Source organism: Rana temporaria, chromosome 4 (assembly GCF_905171775.1).
Source record: "Rana temporaria chromosome 4, aRanTem1.1, whole genome shotgun sequence".
NCBI classification, from domain to species: Eukaryota; Metazoa; Chordata; class Amphibia; order Anura; family Ranidae; genus Rana; species Rana temporaria.
In genome coordinates, this window is record NC_053492.1 from 438,256,678 (window position 1) to 438,281,803 (window position 25,126).

The following is a 25,126-nucleotide window of genomic DNA, read 5'->3' on the forward strand; positions in this document are numbered from 1 at the left end:
GCAAAAAAAAAAAACCTTATTGGGGGTTATAACCCTCCCTTACTCTATCCAAAAGGGGGGGAAAAAGTTCTACTTTAACCCATGATGCCGTGTTGGACATCCGAACATGAATGAACATGAGCTTACACAGGGTTGTTTCACACCTGACTCTCGCAGGTGAACGAGTTGGTGTTGGGGCACTAGGAAAGTAAGTATCCGTGGGAGAGAGGGCTAGCAAGAAAACTTTTCACTTTGCCTTCAATAGGTGAAATTTACAGCTTTACTTTCATGATACTTTTTTAGAATGCTAAATTCAGAAAGTAATCCTTCCTCTTCCAAATCCAAGTCTTTCAGGTTTTTACTGATGTCCTTATAACTCTTCCAGATCAGTGAGATCCACAACAACTTTAATGAACAAGGTATCGTCTTTAATATAGCAGCCATTCTTTGGAATCTCTAGCTGGTTGTGAGACACAAAGCGTGGACATCCGGAGGCAATGTTCATTTCCCCTTCCGGCCTTTTAAAACTGCTGCTATGGGGGTCAGATTTGAAAACATCCACGATATTGTTCTTTTTCCCACTCTGGTCAAGAATCATCAATGTGACCTTCTGCTTGAAAGGCCAGGAGAGAAGTGAGTCAAACTCTCCTTTCATGACTACAAAGTAAAGTGATAAATAGTTTCCTTTGCCTGAACCATCCCCATTGAGGTAGGCCCGAGCACACAGGCGGTAACCACACCGGCTGGTGTAAAAGTGTTGACTATAGATGGAGACCACACGACCTTCTACCGCCTCCCTCTTCTTCCTCTCGTAGTCTGTGACTTTCCAGATCAGCTTGCCATTGTAGCAGGTGCTTTCTAAAAGTCTGAATCGCTCCTCGTTGCTGCTGAGCTGAGTTTTGTGGAGGTTAATCTGCTCATTTTGCTTGTTGAACTGGTTCTCCAGGTTGTCTGATCAAGAAATTAAAGAAGAGTAAGGATTGTCGAACTCTAAAACTAGCTGCAAAGTCAAAGCTCTGTAATGGTTAGAGCACTAAGGAGAACTTACAGTTCTCACCAGGATTCGTTAGTGCAAGCAGGTAGTAAGCTATGAAGAAAGGGCACACTAATCCTGCGTACACACAACAGGTTTTTCCGTCGGAAAATAAACTCTGATGGGTTTTTCTGTGTGCCCCTAGGCCATGCTGCCATGTGGTTGTGGTTCACTGAGGCCTTAGATGGGCTAGCTGGAGGCATATTCTACTGAGAGTTTGCTGACGTTGCCTAAGGGGCTGTCATTTGAGGATCTAGTCTGGTACCACTGTGAGAAAGTGTCTGGAAGATATTAGGAGGCAGACAATCATCCAAGGACATTAGTGAGTATAGACTCGTGTGAGAGATCCTAGAGGCTATGTGCTGGTGCCATCTCTCTTATGCTAGTGTCAGCGTGTTTAAGGGAACATCGTGGCAGGTGTCCTGAAGAGCGCAGTCTATGTAATTCTTAGTGAAAGGTTGTTTTTTCTTTTTTTTTCTTTGTAAGCAGAGGCCACCGGCATCCTTACCATCCAGTGAATAGCTGGTTGTTAGGGAGCTGGCTGGAAAGCCGGTCACCACGTCCTTAACAACAGATGAATCATCAGCTATCAGCGGGCTTTCTGCTGACAGCTGAATGTAAAAACAAGCAGTGCCGGCAAAAAATAAATAAAAAAAATTGTCAAAAAATGGAATATCATACTAGGAACATCGGGTCAACATGTAAAAAAATGGCATGGGGTCTCCCCCATGATCCATACTAGACCCTTATCCAAGCATGAAGTTTGGCAGGTCAGGAAAGGAGGGGACAAGCAAGCAGCCCCCCCTTCTAAACTATACCAGGCCACATGCCCTCAACATGGGGGGTGCTTTGGGGAGGGGGGCTCTGCCCCCCAAAGCACCTTGTCCCCATGTTGATGTGAACAAGGGCCTCTTCCCCACAACCCTGGCTGGTGGTTGTGGGGGTCTGCGGGCAGGGGGGCTTATCGGAATCTGAAAGCCTCCTTTAATAAGGGGATCCCCAGATCCTGCCCTGCCATGTGAATGAGTAGGGGTACATTAAAAAAAGGGTCAAACAGTAAATAAAAACGCACACACTGGTTGTTAAGGATGCGGTGGACGGCTTGCCGGCCCACACCTTAACAACCAGCTATTCACTGGTTGTGAAGGACGCTGGCCTGCTCCTTAAAGCTAACGCTACCAAATGTAGCTTACACTCTGTGCTGAACAATGCTAAATGCTGGGAAAAAAACGCTAAATTATTAGCTTTTTATATCCAGTGTTTTTTAGCAGTTTTTAGCTTTCTAGTGTGCATGAAGCCTTACTGAAAAGCATGATTAACAAAGAAGCACTACACAGTCCACTAATAAGTGATATCTCAATTATCCCTGTCTACCTTGAGATAGCCATAAACATTAGTTGATAGTTTGCCAATCCACTTTTTTATGATCGAATAAATAATGAGCCATTGTTTACAGACCAGCTAACAAAACCCCTAAAAAGTGGAAAAAGGAATCTCCTTGCGCAGCTCTTTATGCTTTAAATAGGAATGCCTATGTGACTAAAGCATTCTTCTTTATGGAAGAAACAGGCATCATGATCTGATAGGACCATGCATTTTCAGGTCACCGTTCTCCAATGTCTATGGCTAGCTTTGGAATTGGACTGTTGCTACAGTAGCGGTTATCTCACTCCTCCTGTTATGATAAGAAACAATTTTATTAGGAGAATTGGCAGGTGTGCAAACCTAGGAAGCCAAGTACAGAGAATATAAAAGGTATAGGCGATTTAGCCCTCGTGACGTGAGAGGTGCGAGGGCCACATGAAATGGCCTGGAGGGACACCTGTGTTTTAGGTGGTGTGATAAGAAAATGTTCTATGCAGCAAATGAAGCTGTAAGCCAATAGAGACAAGACTGCAAACTGTTCCTCATCTGCAGACCATTCTTAATAAGTTTCTCCAGGACGCTGAGAGTGGATACATACCTATGCGTTCCTTGTAGTTTTCAATGGCGGTCACCTTCTGCTTGATACACTCAATGGCCTCAATTAGCGGCTTCAAGTCATTGCGGCTCTGCTCTTCACTTATTAACTGTACTAACTGCATCACTTGTTCTTCCAGCCGGGAAGCCTTCTCCATGTAACTGGTCAGAATCTAGAAAAGAAAAAGCAACTGACAGTTGTTATAAAAGTACTTACACATGGTCTGATTTTTCATCTTAAAGATGAACCCAGGGCAATTTGTTTCCCATGCAGTGAGGCTGTGCCCGCACTTATTGGGTCAGCTGGTCATTTTGTCAAGGGGCAACCAGAAAGCATTATACTCACCCGATCCTCAACTCCAATGGCAAATGGCACTCTCCCATGATCCAGCGGTGGACTGTTCCTGACGTTTTCACATCCAGAGCAGATCTATTGCCTCGTACACATGACCGTTTTTCCTGTCTGGAAAACTGCCATGAGAGCTTTTGGCCGGGAAAACCGTCCATGTGTATGCTCCATCGCAGTTTTCCCGACAATCAAACTGTCGAAAAAAAAAAAAGAACCAGCTTTTTTCCCATCGGGATTCCCCGGTGGACTTTTTCCCTTTGGGAAAACCAGTCATGTGCACGCTTTTCCAAGGGGGAAAAAAATGTGCATGCTCAGAATCAAGTATGAGAGGGGAGCGCTCGTTCTGATAACACTAGCATTCGTAATGGAGATAGAACATTCGTCACGCTGTAACGGACTGAAAAGCACAAGGCTGAAAAGCGCGAATCATCTCTCACCAAACTTTTACTAACACGAGGATCAGCCCAAAGGATGGCGCCGTTTGAATGGAACTTCCCCTTTATAGTCCTGTTGTACGTGGTGTACGTCACTGCGCTTTGGACGGGCGGTATTTGGCCTGAACGTGAGTATGCAAGGCAGGCTTGAGAGGAATGCCGTCGGGAAAAACATTGTTTTTTTTTCCTGCCGAGAAAAAACATTGTGTGTACGAGGCATAAGGGTGTGATGAAGTCAGGAACAGTCTACCACACAAGATCGCTAGACTACAGGGGCTGGGGCATTACCCAAACAAAATGTTTTTGCATTTTTTGACAGAAAGCTTTTTCTTTTGGTATTATTTAATCACCACTGTTTTTTTTTTACTTTCCTCAAAAAACAGAACCAATATACTGACAATTTTGAAAAAAATAAAAAGTTTTTCTTATTTTTTGTTATAAAATTTTGTAAATAAGTAATTTTTGTTCTTCCCTGATGTGTGCTGATGAGGCAGCAATGATGGGCACTGATGAGGAGGCACTAACATGCCACACTGATGGGCACTGATATGCTGCACTAATAAGCGGTACTGATGAACACCGATAGGTGGTACTGATGGTCACTGATAGGCGACACTTATGGACATGGATAGGCAGTACTGATGGGCAGGCATTAAAGCGGAGGTCCGCCTAAAAAAAAAAAAATTAAAAGCCAGCAGCTACAAATACTGCAGCTGCTGACTTTTAATAAATGGACACTTACCTGTCCAGGGTGCCCGCGATGTCGTGAGCCGAAGCCGACCAATCGCTCGGCTCTCGGCTGCCCCCGCCGCCATTCTCGGTGAGGGAATCAGGAAGTTAAGCTTTGGGATTCTATGCCTGGAAGTGGGTGCAAATACCTGTACCCCCTCCCCCTGAAAGGTGCCAAATGTGACACCGGAGGGGGGGAGGATTCCGAAAAAGCGGAGGTTGCAATTTTGTGTGGACCTCCGCTTTATTGGGCACTGAAAGGCAGCACTGATTGGCTGCTGGACACTGACTGGCATTAATGCTATGCACTGACTGGTATCACTGCTGGGCACTGTTGGGGCAACACTGATAATCAAGGCACTGATGATCAGTGCCCTGATTATGTGTGCAGATCTACACTGTGAGGAAATGCTGCTGACCGGCTCTCCTCTTCTCACACGCTGTCCTTGTTTACATGTGTTATGCTGTGATTGGACACAGCTGATAACATGGGTAAAGAGCCGCCGAAGGGAAGGGTTACGGAGTGTGAGAGCCGGAGATGGTGGAATGTAGTTCCGCCATGTTTTGGCTGCAAAACTGAGTGTGAGGGCCACATGGCAAGGCATGGAGAGACAAATTTGGCCTGTGGGCCTTGTGCTCTACATATGTGCCTTAGGTATTCCCAATAAAATGAAGAGATAGGTGAACTGGTTGATATCTGGGAGATGTATGTATGTTCTCTGTGTTTGCTGTGTTTCGACTACAATCTGCCTTCATCAGAATAAAAGGTTTCCAGTGATGGGTCTGCTTCTCACCTGTGAGCTGGAAACGTGATTTCCATTGGTGACCCCAAGCTGCACAAATTGACGACATTCCTTCTCACACCATTTGACAGTGTTTGACAGCTCTTGAATCGTGCTCTCTTTGAGTTCCAGACTGTCCTTCAAATCCAGCATCTTGTGAAGAATACAATACACTAAAATCAGTGATGATACAAAAAAACTTGTACAAAAAACATGAGGTACTGTATGTAAAAAATTGTCTTGAGTATATGCTTTAGCATAAGGTGGCCCAATCTTTACCAATTTTGGCCATACATGTAAAAGACAAATAAACGTATCTCTTGTTCAGGCATGTGTGGTTTGTTTCATTCGGGATCGAAATTCAGAAGAGTTTTTCTTTATTCGGAAATTCGGATTGGATCTGAATTACAATAGTAACGAATTTAAACAAATCTGAAATAACAAAACTCAGACTCCACCCACTTTAAACTGCCTGCAGAAAAATACAGGAGGGGGAGAGACAGTATCAGTCACTTTGCACAAGGAAAGAGAGCAGCAGTGACCGGCCTTTATTACAGGAATCTCCTACACAGAGGGGAAGTCTCACACTGCATTACAGCACAGATCTGGAAGAAATACACAAAGCACCAGGGCCGATCCTAGGGTCACAGACGCATGGGTGCAGAAAAATTGCCGGCGCCCCCCATGTGGGCGTGGTCATCTTACTAACTCCTCCCCTTTACACATGTTTCTATGGCTGTGACTCAAACACAGAGATGCTCCCCTAAGAAGTCTTCATTAGTGTCCCCCATCAGAGTCTCCCCCCAGCAGGTGTCCCCCATCAGAGCCCCCCCCCAGCAGATGTCCCCCTTCAGAGCCCCCCACAGCAGGTGTCCCCCATCAGAGCCCCCTTACAGCAGGTGTCCCCCATCAGAGACCCCACAGCAGGTGTCCCCATCAGAGCCCCCCACATCAGGTGTCCCCATAGATCACTACTTGTTCAATAGATCCCTGTAGCTCGGGTGCGCTGGGAGCAGACGCACATTACAGGGGGCGGGGCATACGTGGCATCTTTGGTCACTAGGAGGGTGGCACTCGGAGAGCATTTCTGGGAGTGCACGGGGTGATTGGCAGCAGCTCCGGCCAACCCAGAAGCCTCTCATCACACTGCCTATGGAAGAAAAGCCGACACACGCAGAGGGGGCGGGGCAGACAGGAGATTGCTCCACCCGCACCGGACAGAATTAATTAGTGGAGCCAAGTACCGGAATGTGTCCCGGTACTAGGCTACGCTGCAGTACCCTACCCGGATTCCGGGTTGAAGTTTTTTTTTTACCCTAATGCATTCTCTGCGCTAAGGTTAGCCGCTTGCAGTCCACCCACCAAAGATATACTGCGGCAGGGCGGCCACTCTGCTACCCAGTACATGATCCGCGTGCTGTGGTAGAGCACACACCCGCGCACCCCCTGCCGCCCCAGCTGTGCTGAGAGTGGCTGCAGCACCAACCAATCAGCAGCTGTTGGCTGCAGCACCAATCAATCAGCAGTCGGATTTCCGGCACCCCATGATCGGCTCCGGACATTAATGAAGAGAGCCTTGTGTAGGTAAACAAACACAAGGCTCTCTTTTGACAGCAGCAATGTGCCATTTTTTTTCCTGCCAAGCAGGGAGTTAAAAACAGCACATTTCTTAGTAAAAGCAGCACACACAGTAACACGTGTTGGCCACACATTTAACACCTTGATTACCCTAGATGTTATCCCCTTCCCTGCCAGTGTCATTAGTACAGTGACAGTGCATATTTTTTGCACTGTACTGTATTAGTGTCACTGGTTCTCAATAAAGTGTCAAAAGTGTCGGTTAGGTGTCCGATTTGTCCGCTTCAATATCACAGTCCCGCTATAAGTCGCTGATCGGCCGCGGCCATTACAAGTAAAAAATCAATAAAAATTCCATAAAAATATCCCATAGTTTGTAGACGCTATAACTTTTATGCAAACCAATCAATATATGCTTATTGTGATTTTTTTTACCAAAAATATGTAGTAGAATAAATTGATGAAGGAATTAGATTTTTTACATTTTTTTTATTGGGTATGTTTTATAGTAGAAAGTAAAAAATATTGTTTTATTTTTTTAAATTGCCACTCTTTTTTTGTTTACAGAGCAAAATATACAAACCGCAGAGGTGATCAAATACACCAATAGAAAGATCCATTTTATGTGGGGAAAAATATTATATTTATTTATTTGGGAACAGTGTCGCATGACCGTGCAATTGTCAGTTAAAGTAACACAGTGCCATATCGCAAAAAACAGCCTGCTCATTGGAGGAGGGTAAACCATCCGTAGCTAAAGTGGTTAAAAACCTTTTGAGCACAGCTCCCCTTCATACTTACCTGCTGATCTTGATACAGTGCTGTGCCCAAGAGCATCAGGTCTCTCCCTACTCATTGGTTCAGAGATAGCGGCAGGAGCCATTGGCTCCTACTGCTGTCAATCACAGCCAGTGAGGAGGGAGCGGGGGGCAAACCCAGGTCAAGCCGTGTTTTGTGGGTCAATGGACACATAGAGCCGACTCGGAAGCGAGCCTGCACAAGCATCCTCATAGCAAGCAGCTTGCTATGTGGTGGGCACTTGACAGGAGGGGGGGGGGGTGGAGATAGGAGCACCGGTGGGGTACCTGAGAGCAGATAAATATAAAAAGGTTGGTGTTTTAAAAAAAATGGGTTTACAATCATCTTAAAGGGGAGCTGCAGTCTGCTCACATAATTTGTACTAAAAACATCTTTGCCATTCTGAAGCTTCCCTCCAACCACTTTGAATTTTATATATACTGGGATTCTGTACTTGCAAAATATGCTGCAGAAATCTCCCTGCACTGAGTCTGGCTGCATCCATTTTAACTGTGGGCAGCTGATTCTGCTGCCTGTTCACTTCCTGGATTTACACAGACACACCTCCAGCTCTGCAGCTCTCTTGGCTCTCTTATGACTCATCCCCTCCCTTCTTGGTAAACTCTCACACGAGTGTGAGAGAGAGCTGTGCATGATTTCATAATTCTAGGCTTTTTACCAGACAAGAGACAGGAAGTGGGCTGTATAAGGTATTTACTGTCAGAAAAAATATATATTTTAATATCCAAAGTTAAAACAACAAGGGCAGAAGATTTAATAGCGGGAAAGATGAAAAAAATACTGAAGTTCCACTCCGTGTTTACCTGCTTCTCAAGCTTGGTGTTTCTGTTCAGTACATAGAGCATGTGGTCTTTGAGAAAAGCCTCTTCATGCATTCTCAGTTTTCCCTTTTTCACCTGCAAAGACAAGGGAAAAGCATTGTAAAGTTTAGGCAGAACTCTAGCCACATTTTTTTTATTTTGGTTTTGGATTGAGTGGTTAGAATCAATTTTGGGGTTTTATTGTCTCCTTGTGGAAATGAGTGGACATCTCTCCGGGGGAAATAGACAATAAAATACTGACAGAGATTTTAACCCTTTCCATCCTCCTAAAAAAGCTTTTATTCCTGTCTGTGACCCAACTTGGCAGCCTGTCTCTCATTTCCTGGGCAAAAGAAACACAGGCAGCATTAAAAAATTGGACAGAGGTTCTAACCTGTCTTCACTGTATACCTCAAACTATAAAAAAAATTACCAGGGGAGCTTTAATTTTCAGGGTTCTGGCTTAGTTCCAGTGCTAAATGGGAGTGGGCATGTGTTAACATGCATCTAAAGAGATTGTGTGAGCAATTAGAACCCCTGTTGTGTTTTTATTGCTAAAATACAAAATATGACCAGCACTCCAAATGAGTTAGAGAGGTATGTTAACCATCAACATGTCAGGAGCACAAGGGTCCCCCTTTTCAAGGTGACAGATTTAGATGAAAGGGACCCTCGTGCTCCAGAAACATCGGAAAATGACACTGCTGGCTAACTCACATCTTTAGAAAACTTTACATTAACAGTTGCCAGTGGTCACCAAAGTGCAGTCCGTGGGCCAGATGTGGACCTTAGCTTGCCTTGGGGCACAACCCTTGGGGCATTATTCTTCCCAATGATATGAGGGCACTCACGAACAACACCGATAAGGCATTGTACCGAAACGTCCCATACGCCGCTTGAGTGCTTTCGTCATATACCACTTCCTCCCAGTCTGAATCTAGATATCTGATATTCCAACCGCTCACAAGCACAAAACAAGATGATACTTGTTTAGTTGCTGAACATGGACGGTTTATTAGAACCCGAATACAAGTCTTATATACAGTTAAAGAGGAGGTTCCGCCACCCTTCTCATATTACTCTAACAATACACTTGTAACCAGAAACATAAATTAACATGAGCTAATTAACTAATCCCTTAACCACTTCCCGACCTCCTCATGTAGATATACGTCAGCAGAATGGCACGGACAGGCACATGTACGTACCTGTACGTCCTCTGCTAGACGTGGGTGGGGGGTCCGATCGGGACCCCCCCCGGTACATGCGGAGGTCGGGTCCGCTCGGGGAGCGATCCGGGACGACGGCGCGGCTATTTGTTTTTAGCCGCTCCGTCGCGATCGCTCCCCGGAGCTGAAGAACGGGGAGAGCCGTGTGTAAACACGGCTTCCCCGTGCTTCCCTGTGGCGGCGCATCGATCGTGTGATTCCCTTTATAGGGAAGACCCGATCGATGATGTCATTCCTACAGCCACACCCCCCTACACTAGTAAACACACACAAAGTGAACACTAAATGTTACAGCGCCCCCTGTGTTTAACTCCCAAACTGCAATTGTCATTTTCACAATAAAGAATGCAATTTAAATGCATTTTTTGCTGTGAAAATGACAATGGTCCCAAAAATGTGTCAAAATTGTCCGAAGTGTCCGCCATAATGTCGCAGTCACGAAAAAAATCGCTGATCGCCGCCATTAGTAGTAAAAAAAAAAAAAAACTATCCCCTATTTTGTAAACGCTATAAATTTGGCGCAAACCAACCGATAAACGATTATTGCGATTTTTTTTTTACCAAAAATAGGTAGAAGAATACGTATCGGCCTAAACTGAGGAAAAAAATAATTATATATGTTTTTGGGGGATATTTATTACAGCAAAAAGTAAAAAATATTGATTTTTTTTCAAAATTGTCGCTCTATTTTTGTTTATAGCGCAAAAAATAAAAACCGCACAGGTGATCAAATACCACCAAAAGAAAGCTCTATTTGTGGGGAAAAAAGGACGCCAATTTTGTTTGGGAGCCACGTCGCACAACCGCGCAATTGTCTGTTAAATCGACGCTGTCCCGAACTGTAAAAACCCCTTGGGTCTTTAGGCAGCAATATGGTCCGGGGCTTAAGTGGTTAAAGCAGCGGATGTGACTCGGTGCCCGTCAGGGCAGGAGCTCCAGCAGGAGTCAGCCTGTCTCCTACATTGTATAGAGGCCAATGTGATCAGCTCTCTAACTAACATGTTTAGTCCAGAATCAAACAACCCAAGAATAGTCTTTACATATATCCTGGGAGATATTGTGGATAAATATTACTGTCCCATTTTAAGCAATCCAAGCTATATTTTCTCAGTCGCCCTGTGCCAGGATGGCACAGGGTGACTTAGACAAAAGAGGTGCATGAGGAGCTGTAACAAGGGTTTCCCAACCTTTCCAAAGGATTCTGGATTCCACAGGCCCTCCCGTCACAGGCATCATTCCTTCCACTGACACCACAAATGGGGCACTATTCCTCCCAATGACACCAAGGATGGTTGGCACTATTCCTCCCACTGACACCAACAACGGAGCACTATTACTACCACTGACTCCAACAATGGGACTGATACCAACAACAATGGGGCACTAATCCTGCCACTGACAGTAAAGATAGAGGAGATATTCCTCGCACTGACACCAACAAAGGGACACTAATGCTTCTCCTACTAACCACAGACATTCTGTTTATACAGCTCTGTCTGTAAGTATTTTAACTGTTTTTAGTTTTAAATTGTGAATGGTCTTATGCAGTGTAAGAACGGCAGGCTGGCTGTGGGACATCCTTCATTTACATGTTATAAGGCTTACATACAAGCTGCTTCAAGGTAAGGGGCTTGTATTAACTATTTCCATCTTCACTACTGCACTGTGGAAAGGTTTGGAGTCTGTCATTTTGGAAGCATGTTTTTTACTTTGCACTGAAGCACTCATCATGGAATCTTAATAGAAGTGAAGCACAGATGCACTTTATATTCATTCATTCTTTGCTTGATATTGCATTCTTGACTATTGGATTGGATTGTTTTTCATCTTCACGTTATTATTGCACTGGACACGTTTCTTATATATATATATATATATATTTTTTTATATTGACATTTCTTGATATTTTTTTTTTTTTTTTAATTCCTTGGTGAATTATATGGGACATTTTTTACTGCAGTCATTTATGGATTGAATTGTTTTTCACTTTTATGCATGGATTGGAATTTTATTTATATTTCTTCCACTTTTTGATGTTTCTTTCACTTTTATGGATATTATTCATTTATTGCACTATGCACTTTGGATTGGTTTGAGCTCATTTGCATATTTGCACTATTATATGTTATATGTTTATGAAGATAGCTACTGCTTGTTAATTTTATCTGAACGATTCCAGATCACTCGCTATTAATATTGTGCGGGTCACTGGCACATTTGTCTTTTTTTCATCATTTATCCACTCTTACTACTCTCCACATTACTCAGTTAATGTTGGGTGGGTATATGATTTTATTCAGAGTGGAACACATTTTACACAGGAACCAGTGGAGCACATTTTCCTGACAACTTATTCACATTATGGAAATCGTTATTGATATTTAGTTTTAATTAGATCCTGTTGCAAGCGCCATTACACCCCCCCCTTTGTCATTAACCACAGACATTGTTTACTCACACTGGGGCATATTCTACTCCCACTAGCAACAGTCTGGCCCTCTAAAAATCTAAAGAACAGTAAACTGGCCTTTTGCTTGGAAAGTTTGGAGACCCCTGCCATTGGCCATACACCCACTTTTCATAAAAGGCATATGAGGTGTGCAGGACGGGTTGAATACTTTGAGGTTTTTATAGCTTTCTGTGTCACCATTAGGAAGATCCACTCTCCCCAATTTTTCCTGCTGACCACTGTCACCAGGCCTGAAAGTCATACTTTGAAGTACCATGTATTCACAGTGAGTGTATAGCGCAGCAGTAGAGCAAAGGGGAGTATATTCAGCAGAAAGCATAACACCAATATGACCATTCCAAAACCATGGCCATTAATATGTAGTTGGCTTCTACCAGTTTGTGGCTATAATGGCTTCCATTCCTCTGGGAAGACTTTCTTTTCGAGTGTATCTGAGGAAATGTGAGCAATTTTAGCCAAAGGAGCATTTCTGAGATTGAGTACTGATGTTGGATGAGAACATCTCACTCGCAGTTGGCATCCCAAAGATGTTCAGTAGGGTTGAGGTCAGGGCTCTGTGAAAGTTCCTCCATATCAAACTATTCATCCATGTCTTTATGAAGCTGACTTTGTGCTCAAAAAATTACCTTCTCCAAACTGTACCCAGAGCAATATTCCCCATGCATGCGCTCCTGAATATGACTGAAGAGTGAGCGAGTGCTATAGCGACCACCGGATGAAGACCGGAAAGACTTCAAAGAAGAGATATGTCACCAGCACACCACGGAAAACCATAATTGGGTCCAATGCTATATTGTATGAAGATAGCAACGTTGATCAAGGGGTCCTGTGTGGCTCCAAAACTTCACTATCTTCTGCTGTGATGTCATCATAAAATAAAGCATTGGACCCTCTTACGTAGTTCCCTGAGGTGCTGGTACCATATCTCATGCTTCTCCAAACTGTGGTCACAAAGTTGGAAGGGCACAATTGTCTGAAACATTTTGTATGCTGTAGTATTAACCCTTCAATGGAAACACCATAGTTTGGATTGCCCTCATTCTTTTGGCTATAGTGCATGTGGGTTCTTGAGCTGTAAGAAAAATGTAATCTTGCTGCCAGTGGTGACACTGACACTTTATTTTTCTCAATATTGTTTAAATCAACCCCAAACCACTTCTGGAACACAAGAAACTATTGTTTTCGCTACCTAGTACTTACCTTCACATAGCAGCCATAATTGGAGAAAGGACAATCTACCTCAGCTTCAGGACAGACGATGAGATGTTCATCCATCTGCAAAACAAATACATTCATCTCTAATCAAAATCACAGGGATATGTAAAAAAAAAGAATCTTGTATGGAATAGATACCTGAGAGCAGCTGGGCTTCACTTTTAAGATAAACTTTAAATAGAAATTCTTATGCTGCATACACGCGGTCGAAATCTCCGTCAAGAAAAGTTTGATGTGAGCTTTTGGTTGGAAATTCCAACCATGTGTAGGCTCCATCGGACTTTTTCTGTCGGAATTTCCAACAGCAAAAATTTGAGAGCTGGTTCTCAATTTTTCCGACAAGAAAAGTTCTTGTTGGAAATTCCGATCATCTCTATGCAATTCCGACGCGCAAAAAAACGTGCATGCTCTGAATCATTTTGACGCATGCTCAGAGTCATTGAACTTCATTTTTCTCGGCTCCTTCTCGGTAGTGTTGTATGTCACTGTGTTCTTGACGGTCGGAATTTTGTGCGACCGTGTGTATGCAACACAAGTTTGAGCCAACAAACAAAATATTCAGACGGAAAAATATTATAGCAGCGTTTACCTTAAGGCCCCATGTACACGGGACGCTGCTATACGTACGTTTAGAGGCAGTTGGGCGCTTTTTTCAACTGTCCCTGAGCACATTCAATGTTATCCTACACAGTTTTGTTTATTGCCGTTTCTAGGCAGTTGCGTTTAACAGGGTTTCTTTGAAAGCAAAAAAAATGGGTTCAGACGCAGAAAATGTCCACGTTTCAGACACCAACATTTTTTTTTTTTTATTGAAACGCTTCTAAACGCAAACGCGGCTAAACACCGCTAAACGCGGCATGTAAATGTAAGGCCCCTTTTACACTAGCAGACTCTCCATTCTTCTCTATGGAGCTTACATCCAATCCGATCCAATCCCATTAAAACAGACGGATAGGGATCAGCGTTGCCAACCTACCAGATTGAAATTTACTGATAAAACACCCAAAATTTACTGGCACAGCCAAGTTTTTACTGGCATTTCCAAAAGTTATAAAATTACAGTTTTAAGTGCAAATTCGAGTATTATGCAATATGATTTAAGGTTGATAATAAGGCAAAAAACGTATATTCTATTTTATTTTCGATATAGTAAGTAGCTCAGGGACAGGCTGGAGGGCAAGAAATTAAAATGAGTGACACACACATAAAATTGACTCTCACAGTAACACTGACAGCAGTGTGCAGTAGCACAGATGATGATGAGACCTCACCGACACAACATATCCCATGCTGAGTCACAGTGATAGTCTCTCTCCAAGCCTAGTGATCCCTCCAGTCCACTCAAGTCTAAACAGCACTGACAGTCCCGGTCCCAGCCTGCCTTGCTCCTATACCGCAGACCTGCACACGAGGCACTGGCCGCTCTGCTTGGCTCCATTGCACCATGACATCATGCGACATGCTCAGGCACTGCCTCCGCCAGAGCCATCCGATCACACGGTAGTAGGCACTCAGATGGTCTCACCTCCGGACCAAGCTGAGCGTCACAGCCATATTTTTTACTGGCAACCTTTTACTTTTACTGACATTTACTGGCAGGAGAAAATTGCCAGTTTTTTTACTGTCTGCCAGTAAAAATACTGACGGTTGGCAACACTGATGGGGATCCCTTCCCCTCCGTCTGGGTGGATCAGATCAGATGGCAGTCTGACCGTCCATAGAAAAGAATGGGCTGTGTCTGTGTCCGTCCTAGATTAGAAGACAACCCCCCTGCTGAGCAAGCAGACTCCTGGCCGAGGCCGCCCCATGTGTAGGGGGCCTTAAGATGTCCGATCTTTATCCATAATTTTTTTTTGACAATACATACACTTTAAGAGAGTCTGCAGAAAAGCCAATATACTTACTTCTTCTCTTGAACAAGTATTACTGCAGTTGTTGGGACATGAAACCGGATACAACGGACAATACTTTTTAAGGTGAACCTAAAATAGAAAATAAAACTGATAAACACAGCCACAGAATCTACTATAACTCAATTGGTAGGGTGGGTGTACAATAACATTATCAGCAACAAATAAGAAGGTAACACTCCCAACATGTTTGGCCCAGTGGGGCTTCTTTAGGGCAAAATAACCACTGATAATCTAAGAACCTGTGGTTTATCATCAATCAGTTAGAAGGGTAATACAGTCTCAAATTTGTGTCAAGTAAACGACTCTAGTGTGACCACAGGAGGTACAAGAGGACACAGGTGTAGCAGCCTGCTACTTTCTAGCCGGCGCTGCTTTCAATTTAGAGGGTAGTCTGAGAGTTAGTTAATTTGGGCCTCTGTTCCAGACATGGCTGTACTGTGAGTGACCACTATTGTTGTCTGGGGTGCTGTTACCGCCCCAGGCCGAGGGTGGCAGCAGTCAGGTCAAGGTGTTTTGGGTGTTCACTTTCAGCAGCCAATCAGAGGGAGTTGATCGTCCGACTGTGCACGCTGGGGAGGAGTACTTAAAGTGGAGTTCCACCCATAAATATAACATTACATCGGTAGTTTTAAAAAAATGTCATTAGTCCTTTAAGAAAAATAAATACATTTTTAGATGTCTTCAAAGTGTTGTTGCTAGGCAGAATAGTTAATCTTCCCTCTTCCTGCACCTAGGTGCTTAAGCTTCCTAACCTACACCGCACAGACTCCTGGGAATGTAGTGGGTGTAACTTTCCAGGAGTCTGTGCACTCCCCAGTCTCGAAGAATCATGTGACTTAGGTTTCAGATCAGGTTTCAGCAGCTGTACTGTCCATTACACTGCTTGTGCAGCACTGACCATGTGCGAGATCTGCAAGGCTGAAATCCAGGAAGTCATACAGTCTGGCTTCATGATGCCCACACTTAAGATGGCCCCAGTCAATTTCTATGTTATAAAGTGTCTAAATGCTGTAACAACCTAACAAAACGGACCTTTTTTACTAGACTACATTAAGCTTGTGTATTACAGGGGTATTTATATTTAAAAAGTGAAATTGTGGCCGGAACTCCGCTTTAAGGGACAGACGTCACTAGTCCGGGGTCGTCGCTGATCCTGGGTCTGTCGTACCAACCCCCCCCCCCCCTCCGTGTGTGGCCTTTCTGGCCAGGGGTGCGTGTACAAGGGTTCCTGGCTCCTGGACCACGTTGGTCCGGAGCTGTGATCTGCTAAGTAGGCCCGGTAGTCAGACTGGGTCTACGTTTGCATAGTGGTCCTGAGCTGTCCGTCCTGAGGGAGGAAGCCACTCGATGAAGAACCTGTTTTGGAGGGCACCGAGCAAGAGGCTGGTATCTCAGGAGAGGCCTTGAACTTCATCGAAAAACGCACCATTACTGAAAGGCTGAATGATGGTCGCCTGTCAGTTCACAAGAAGTTGATCAGGAGTAATCCGGGTGCTTAATCCTGTGATGAGAGGATTTTAGACCGAATGTACCTCCATCTGTGGGAAGGTCTGTGGCAGAGACTTTACCAAGATTCCGTGTGACATCCTGGCTTCTAGGCTAGTGAGAGAGGCCTATCCAGGTGCACAATACCCACTCTGGCTATAGTGGCGACGAAAGCTGCGTTGCTGGAAGCAGGAGTGTTCCCAAACAAAAGTTGTACACCTGAACCTGTTACCTATTATCCTTCCACCTCTTCAACTACTACTTTTATTCTTTTACCAAGTTGGGCAAATAAGGCAAAGAAAAAGAAGTCTGAAGTGTGGACATTGAACTTTTTCTCAACTCTCATCTGATACCCTAGACGGCGAGGAAATAGAGGTAACATGCCTCCCAAAACAAACCAGCAGCTCTTTCGGGGGTAGTGCCACACAGGGGTGCTCATTCACTAAGAAAGTTAGTAGCAATCTTTAAATGTGCCTAAAAGCTGGACATAGTCTGACCCACGTGGCTCCAGCTAAGAGCCATGTAGATTGCCTTTCTCCAGACTATGTCCAGCTTTCAGGCCCATTTACACAGGTTTCTAAAGCATCAGCGGTTATTTCACCCCGAAGAAGCCCCACTGGGTGAAACATGTTGAAAGTGTTTACCTTTGTACGGCTGTGAAAATAAAGACAACAGGACCATGCTAATAGCCTATCTGTTTTTTAATATGGAATATTTTAGTGTTTGTATTTCAAAAAAATAATAATAATTTAATATGGTCAATTACTGTTTATTTCGCGCACCTTAAAAGCCTGAAATTAACTCCTTCCAAAAGATTCTACTATAAGGTTATAGAAATTAAGATAAAAATTATTTTAAAAAAAGACAATGGGGTAGATTCAGCAAGCAATTACACCTGCGTATCCATAGATACGCAGCGTAATTGCTAAGTAGCGCCGGCGTATATACTTTCTGTATTCAGAAAGCTAGATACGCCGACTGTAGCCTAAGATACAACTGGCATAAGTCTCTTATGCGGTCGTATCTTAGGGTGCATTCTGACGCTGGCCGCTAGGTGGCGCACCCGTAGTTGTCAGTGTACAGTATGCAAATTGCATACTAACGCCGATTCACAAACGTACGCACGGCCGGCACTCGTTTTTTACGTCGTTTGCGTACGTCGTTTTCGCCGTAAGGCTGCTCCTGCTATTAGGAGGGGCAACCAATGGTAAGTATGGACGTCGTTCCCGCGTCGCGATTTTCAAAATTTGCGTCATTTGCGTAACTCGTTCGTGAATGGCGCTGGACGCCATTTACGTTCACGTCGAAGCCAATGACGTCCTTGCGACGTCATTTACCGCAATGCACGTCGGGGTATTTTCCCGACGGAGCATGCGCAGTACGTTCGGCGTGGGAACGCGCCTAATTTAAATGATCCACGCCCCCTACGGGATCATTTAAATTACTTACGTCGGCCCCTTTTACGAAACGGAGCAGATTACGGAGCAAATTACGGAGCAAATGCTTCGTGAATGACGTGTAGCTCCAGTAATTTACGGAGGCATAGCGTAAAAACGGTACGCTGCACCGCCATACCAGTGCGCGCCCCTACCTGAATCTGGGCCAATGTTTCCTCTTATGTTTAAAGCCAGCTAAATATGTATTTATACATATACAGTATATACTGTATTTATTTAGTAAATTCACATTCAGCCAGCAGGTGGAGATGGGCTACTCCTTGTTTATTTACTTTGCAGAGCTCAATAACTCAAGCTGAAATTTACAACCCTAGCTGCCTTTCAATATGTCAAGACATTCCAGTCAAAGAGACAATGTACAGGCAAATGGCTCCTGCCATCTTTTTAGAAACCCCACAGCGCTTTGTTGACCCTGTATTATAGATCTACAGTGTGTTGTTGGCTTCTGCATTCATTGAACTCTCCACTGTCACCCCCCCCCCCCCCCCCACACACACACTTTTTATTAATGAAACAGGATCATAAATGGAGGATAGGCAGATAAATTAAAAGTCCACCCCTCCATTCATAGATCCTATTTCATCGCTAAAAGCTGTAGTGACCCCACTGTGGGAAATTCTGTCACTTCCTGACACTCAATATGGTACCAGGTCAGGAAGTGGGGGAAAAAAGTCAGGTATGCATCACACAGAGGGTTTAAAGGGTAACTAAACCCAAAAACAAAAATGCAATGTTTTGCAACTTACAGTCCTTAGATGTGGTGGTTTCATTTGTTTTTAGAACCACTTTATTAAAATGGATATAAACCGGATTCATGACCTGGGCACATATATATATGTGCAGTGTTTACTTATCTCTCTCCAAAGCACTAAGTCCTGTGATTTTCTGCTGCTCCGTTCTTCTGTTATCAGCATGATAACTTCTAACACGTTCTCTGACACATGAGATAAAAGCAACTGAAAAGTTGTGTCAGAAAGGGTGCTATAAATAGATTAGCAGAGAGCTTGTCTATTCACAGCACAGCTCTGCAGATATCTTAGTTCCTCTGCCTATGTGAAGGAGGGGGGGGGTGTTCCTTTCCTCCAATCAGCTGTCACACAGTGTATGCCAGGACTCCACTCCCACAGCTGAAACAGGAAGAACAAATTCTAACACAATGTTCACTTTCTAAAGAATATATAAAGATGAAGACAGCAGATATACATGTAAAACTTATGTAGGGAGATTTGTTTTATCCCTGTGTATCATCTGAGGCTGTTCACTTCACTGGATATATGTGAGGGTTTACGTTCACTTTAATCTTATTGGGTTTCTCTGCATGTGGTAATATAGAGGAAGTCCTCATACTACCTGTAGGTCAATCGATGTCATGCTTTTGCTGCAGTATTGGCACGCCTCGTCTCTTAGCTTGCACTGTGTTAATAAATGGTGTTCCAGGTCTTTTCTGCAGACTTTTTCGTGACATCCTTTGTTACTGCACAGAACCACTTCATAGGAGCACTGGGTGAGATGATCCTGTAGGAGAATAACAGATTGAAGTCAGTTACTGGGGTACTTCAGTGGGTGGATAAACATAGCGTTTTTCTTTTAGGCCATAAAGAGTACTGGCGCTACTCTGATACCAGGGACACACTCAGCTATACACTGTACTGCAATATTAAGGACTTTAACGCCTCCACCTATTATCCTTTCCATATCCATGGACTAAGGTCAGTTAGGTAGGCGATTATTCAGACAGATTTACCCATCTGTTCTTTCATGTCCGGTTTAATACACTGTATGCACTAGCTGAGTGTGTGAACATATACCTGGATTAGATTCATTGTTCGTTGCTTACCAGCAATCAACTGCCCTACCACTGCATGCAATTTAGTTCTGCATTCTTATGATTACACTCTCCTATCTGGTTGAGACAAATTTCCTTGTGAATTACAATCAGTGATAGGCCAATAAGAGACCGCTCGTTGATTACCACCAACGTGGGATACCCCTTAATGAAATATCTATGCTCCTGAGGAAGCGCTAATTCCATAAAGCGCGCAACATGTCGAGCAAATCCTCCTAGTCCTCTGGACAACCATCTGGTCACTTGTGATATAACGTTTTTATAATTATGCTTCTTATCTTAAGCTTTTTATGTTAGAACTATACAATGAATGTGAACCGTGTGTGGTAAACCAGTTGTCAATTGAACTTCACTTTGTGATTTTTTATTCATAACGGTTTCTATGATATTTCTGTACCTATAATACATTTTTCTAGTTTTCTATAATTTTTGTATCGTGTGCCTTCAAAGCCCAACTCACTAGTCCTTAGTTCAATTCCTCATAGGAGCACTGGGTGAGATGATCCTATAGGAGAATAACAGATTGAAGTCAGTTACTGGGGTACTTCAGTGGGTGGATAAACATAGCGTTTTTCTTTTAGGCCATAAAGTTCAATTTTGGTCTCATCTGACCAGAGCACCTTCTTCCATATGTTTGCTGTGTCCCCCACATGGCTTCTCGCAAACTACAACCTGGACTTCTTATGGCTTTCTTTCAACAAAGTATTTCTTCTTGCCATTCTTCAATAAAGACCAGATTTGTGGAGCGCACAACTAATAGTTGTTCTGTGGACAGATTCTCCCACCTAAGCTGTGGATCTCTGCAGCTCCTCCAGAGTTACCATGGGCCTGTTGGCTGCTTCTCTGATTAATGCTCTCCTTGCCTGACCTGTCAGTTTAGGTGGACGGTCATTTCTCGGTAGGTTTGCAGTTGTGCCGTACGCTTTCTATTTTCGGATGATGGATTGAACAGAGCTCTGTGAGATGTTCCAAGCTTGGGATTTTTTTTATAACCTAACCCTGCTTTATACTTCTCCACAACTTTATCCCTGACCTGTCTGGTGGGTTCCTTGGCCTTCATGATGCTGTTTGTTCACTAAGGTTATCTAACAAATCTCTGAGGGCTTCACAGAACAGCTGTATTTATACTGAGATTAAATTACACACAGGTGGACTCTATTTACGAATTAGGTGACTTCTGGAGGCAGTTGGTTCCACCAGATTTTAGTTAGAGGTATCAGAGTAAAGGGGGCAGAATACAAATGTGAGCCACATTTTCAGATATTTAATTGTAAAAAAAAAAAAAAGGAAACCATTTATAATTTTCCTTCCACTTTTTTTAGTATTTTAGTTGTAACATGACAAAATGTGGAAAATTTCAAGGGGTATGAATACTTTTCAAGGCACTGTGTGTATAAAAAAAAAAAAAAAGGATAAAAAACTATTCTCTACCTGGAACCTCCCTAGCATCACTTTTGCGTCACATTCAGGGGAATTTCTGCAGAAAACCAGTAAGTTCAGGACTTCTCTTTTACAGCAATTGTCTTTAAATATCTGCAAAGGGAAAAAAAACAGGAACATCATTAGTGCTTTTATTGTTCTACAACAGGGTGTATTTGCACGGCTCAAATTCCCTTCATATACTGATTTACTCAGAATAGATGTAAAATCCTAACTGAATGACATTTAGTTTACTTAAAGTGAAACTTTATTCAGAAAATTAAGTCCTGCTAAATCAATGTAGGCAGGCCCCTTTTGAAGGTAAAGCTATATTAAAAAAAAAAAATACAGTAAATGCAAAAAGTGAAAAAAAAAAAAAAAAAAAAAAAAAATGCAATCTGTAAGACCCCTTTCACACTGAAGCAGTTTTCAGACGTTTTAGCGCTAGAAATAGCATCTGTTAAAGCGGAGCTCCACCCTAAAGTGTAACTCCCGCTGAACCCCCTCCCCCCCTCCGGTGTCACATTTGACACCTTTCAGGTGGGAGCGGGGTGCAGATACCTGTCTAAAGACAGGTATTTGCACCCACTTCCGGCCACAGTCTGCGGGCAGGACGTCACCTACCGTCCTCCCCCCCGTTGTGCTTTGGGAACACTCGGCTCCCAGAGAACAGCGGGAGCCAATCAGCAGGCGCAGCGCAACTCGTGCATGCGCCGTAGGGAACCGGGCAGCGAAGCCGGAGCGCTTCACTTCCTGGTTCCCTCACCGAGGATGGCGGGGGGTGGGGGGCAGCAGAGTGACGAGCGATCGCTCGTCCTCTGCTGCGGACGGCGCTGGACTCCAGGACAGGTAAGTGTCCCAATATTAAAAGTCAGCAGCTGCAGTATTTGTAGCTGCTGACTTTTAATATTTTTTTTACAGGATGGGGAAAAAAAGTCCTGCAAGCAGCATTTTTGGGGTAGTGTAGGAGCACTGTATACATCACTCCTATACCGCCCCTGCCCATTGCAATGCATGGGCAGCTCTTCCGAAGCACCTGAAAAGTGATTCGGAAGCGCCACAACACGGGCGCATTTAACCCCCCTTAAAATGAGCGGCGCTTTAGTGCCAACACGGCTGCGGCCCCAGTATGAAAGTAACCTGACTGCCTTGCACACTTGAGATGATGCACGCAGTAAGGCTGCTTTACTGTTAACGGACCCGCCGACCCAGTGTAAAAGCGCCGCTAGTTTTAGCAGTGCTTTACCACTGTTTTCACCACTAGCGGGCGCTTTTAACCCCCAAAAAGGAGTTAAGAGCACCCGTGTTGTGGCACTTCGGAAGCATTGCCCATTCATTCCAATGGGCAGGGGCAGTGTAGGAGCGATGTGTCTAGGGTTGCCACCTTTTCTTCAAGTCAAACCCGAACACTTTAGCGGAGGACAGCAATCTTTTTCCATCGTATGAACTATACATATATTTTGCTATTAAATACAATTTCTAATCAAATTAAGTTAATCACAAGAGTCTCCCTTTACATTAGAGTCCACAGAGTTCCCTTACTCTGATGTAAGGGAGAACTCTGGGGACTCTAATGTCCTGTACACCCGATCAAATTTCCGCTCAAGCTTGTCTTGCATACACACAGTCACACAAACGTTTTTGGAATTTTCGACCGTCAAGAACGTGGTGACGTACAACACTACGACGAGCCGAAAATTAAGTTTAATGCTTCCGAGCATGCGTCAAACTGTTTCCGAGCATGCATCGGAGTTTTGCGCATCGGAATTGCTACAGACGATCGGATTTTCCAATAGGAATTTTTTCCGTCTGAAAATTTGAGAACCAGCTCTCAATCTTTTCCTGGTGGAAATTCCGACAGCAAAAGTCCAATGGAGCAAGCACACGGTCGGAATTTCCGTTGCAGTCTTGGTGCCACTGCAGTGAAGCTGAGCATATAGCTTTAAGTGACATCACTGCCCTGAAACCAGCTTGAAGATTGGCGTATGTTTCTCTTACGCAAAAACGGGGCTTGCAGTCAAAGTAATCTTACAGACAACCATACCTCTTGGGGTTTAATGTCTTCTTTGTCGATAGGACACTGTGATAAGATAAAGCATTCACTGCAGCAGAAAAACAAGAAAGGATGTTACCATTATATTTTGCATTAATTAATTATGACCAATTAGATAATAATGATTATAATAATAACAATAATAATATGGAATTTAGTCCGGTGGCGTCACTAGGGTTGGTGTTACCTGATCCGGTAAAACATGGTGTAACCCATATAATACTGCATATATTGCCAATAGTAGTGCGTTAACAACTAATAAGCAAACAGCAAATTTGAACATCTGCTCTGTCCTGCCGCAGCAGAGTCACAGCAGAACAGGCAGTAGGGCAATGAGCAGGCTAGAGCATAGGCATGGCTCTCCCATACTAACCACAGTGCTTTGTTCTGTCACTGCGGAGTAGACACTGGGCAGGCTAGGGCATCGGGATCTCTCCTGTCTAGCCTGCCACAGAGCCTTGCAGGGTGCTGGGCAGGCTAGTTTCACGCCAGCAGTGCAGGGTCACAGGTGCGCACCCTAAACCAGCCCATGTAAATGATGCGGTTGGTGCCAGCGCACCGATTTCTGCGCTGTCACTTCTGGGGGTGACACCATCATGGCCGGATATCACTTCCTACCTGATAGTGTCACCCTGGTGTGGTCTGCACCCCCATAGCGACTCCACTGCCATACATTTTAAAGTGACTCTGCTGCTAAAAATTAAAATGGTCAGAAAATGTAAAGATATTTAACAGATTTACGGTTTAACACACAGTCCCGGTAGACTCGATGTCCACCGGGACCCGCCGAATCGTTCGTTCAGGCAGAATGACAGTCTGTGAGTACAGAAAACATGGATCGTGTGTCCCTGTGAAGCAGAAACACCAATCCATGTCTTCATGCAGTGAAATCCCCTCCCCCACAGTTAGAAAACACTCCCTAGGCTTACATTTAACCCTTTGATCATCCCTGATGTTAACCCCTTGTGAAAGTGCATATTTTTAGCACTGATCACTGTAATAATGTCACTGGTCCCCAAAAAGTGTCAGTTAGGTGTTCGATTTGTCCGCCGCAATATCGCAGTCCCGCTAAGTCGCTGATCGCCAACATTACCAGTAAAAAAAAAAATCCCATAGTTTGAAGACCCTATAACTTTTGCACAAACCAATCAATATGCGTTTATTGGGATTTTTGGGCCAGATCCACAGCCGCCGAGGGCAACTTAACTTTTCAGAGTTAAGTTACACTGCCGCAAATCTCCCAAGTTAGTTGAAAATTTCGACGCGGGAACGTCGGCCATACTTAATAGGGCTTAGTCAAATAGGACTCAGCCCTATTTTTACGCGGCATAACTCGACGTAAACGATGTAGATTTAGCGCGACGGGCCCGTCGGACCGTTCGTGGATCGCCGTAAGTGTTCATTTGCATATTCTAGGCCGGCCGCAATGGCCTCGCCACCTAGCGGCCGGCCTAGAATTGCATCCTTAAAGCGGATGTGCCATGGGAAAAAAATATTAAAAGCCAGCAGCTACAAATACTGCAGCTGCTGACTTTTAATATTAGGACACTTACCTGTCCTGGAGTCCAGCGCCGATC

General features: G+C 44.0%; 1 protein-coding gene across 2 annotated transcripts in view; it reads right to left on the reverse strand.

Moving 5' to 3' along the window:
• The window catches only part of TRAF5 (TNF receptor associated factor 5), a 57,022-nt gene continuing 31,896 nt past the window's right edge, over nt 1–25,126 (reverse strand). For both annotated transcript variants that reach the window (XM_040351491.1, XM_040351490.1), the window contains exons 3-11: nt 23,541–23,598; nt 21,509–21,610; nt 19,582–19,746; nt 15,281–15,358; nt 13,362–13,436; nt 8,466–8,558; nt 5,278–5,418; nt 2,976–3,144; nt 1–930 (exon numbers count right to left, since the gene is read on the reverse strand). In XM_040351491.1, coding sequence (XP_040207425.1) covers nt 350–930; nt 2,976–3,144; nt 5,278–5,418; nt 8,466–8,558; nt 13,362–13,436; nt 15,281–15,358; nt 19,582–19,746; nt 21,509–21,610; nt 23,541–23,598 — 1,462 coding nt within the window. In that variant the 3' untranslated portion in view covers nt 1–349. The remainder of the gene's footprint in view (nt 931–2,975; nt 3,145–5,277; nt 5,419–8,465; nt 8,559–13,361; nt 13,437–15,280; nt 15,359–19,581; nt 19,747–21,508; nt 21,611–23,540; nt 23,599–25,126) is intronic.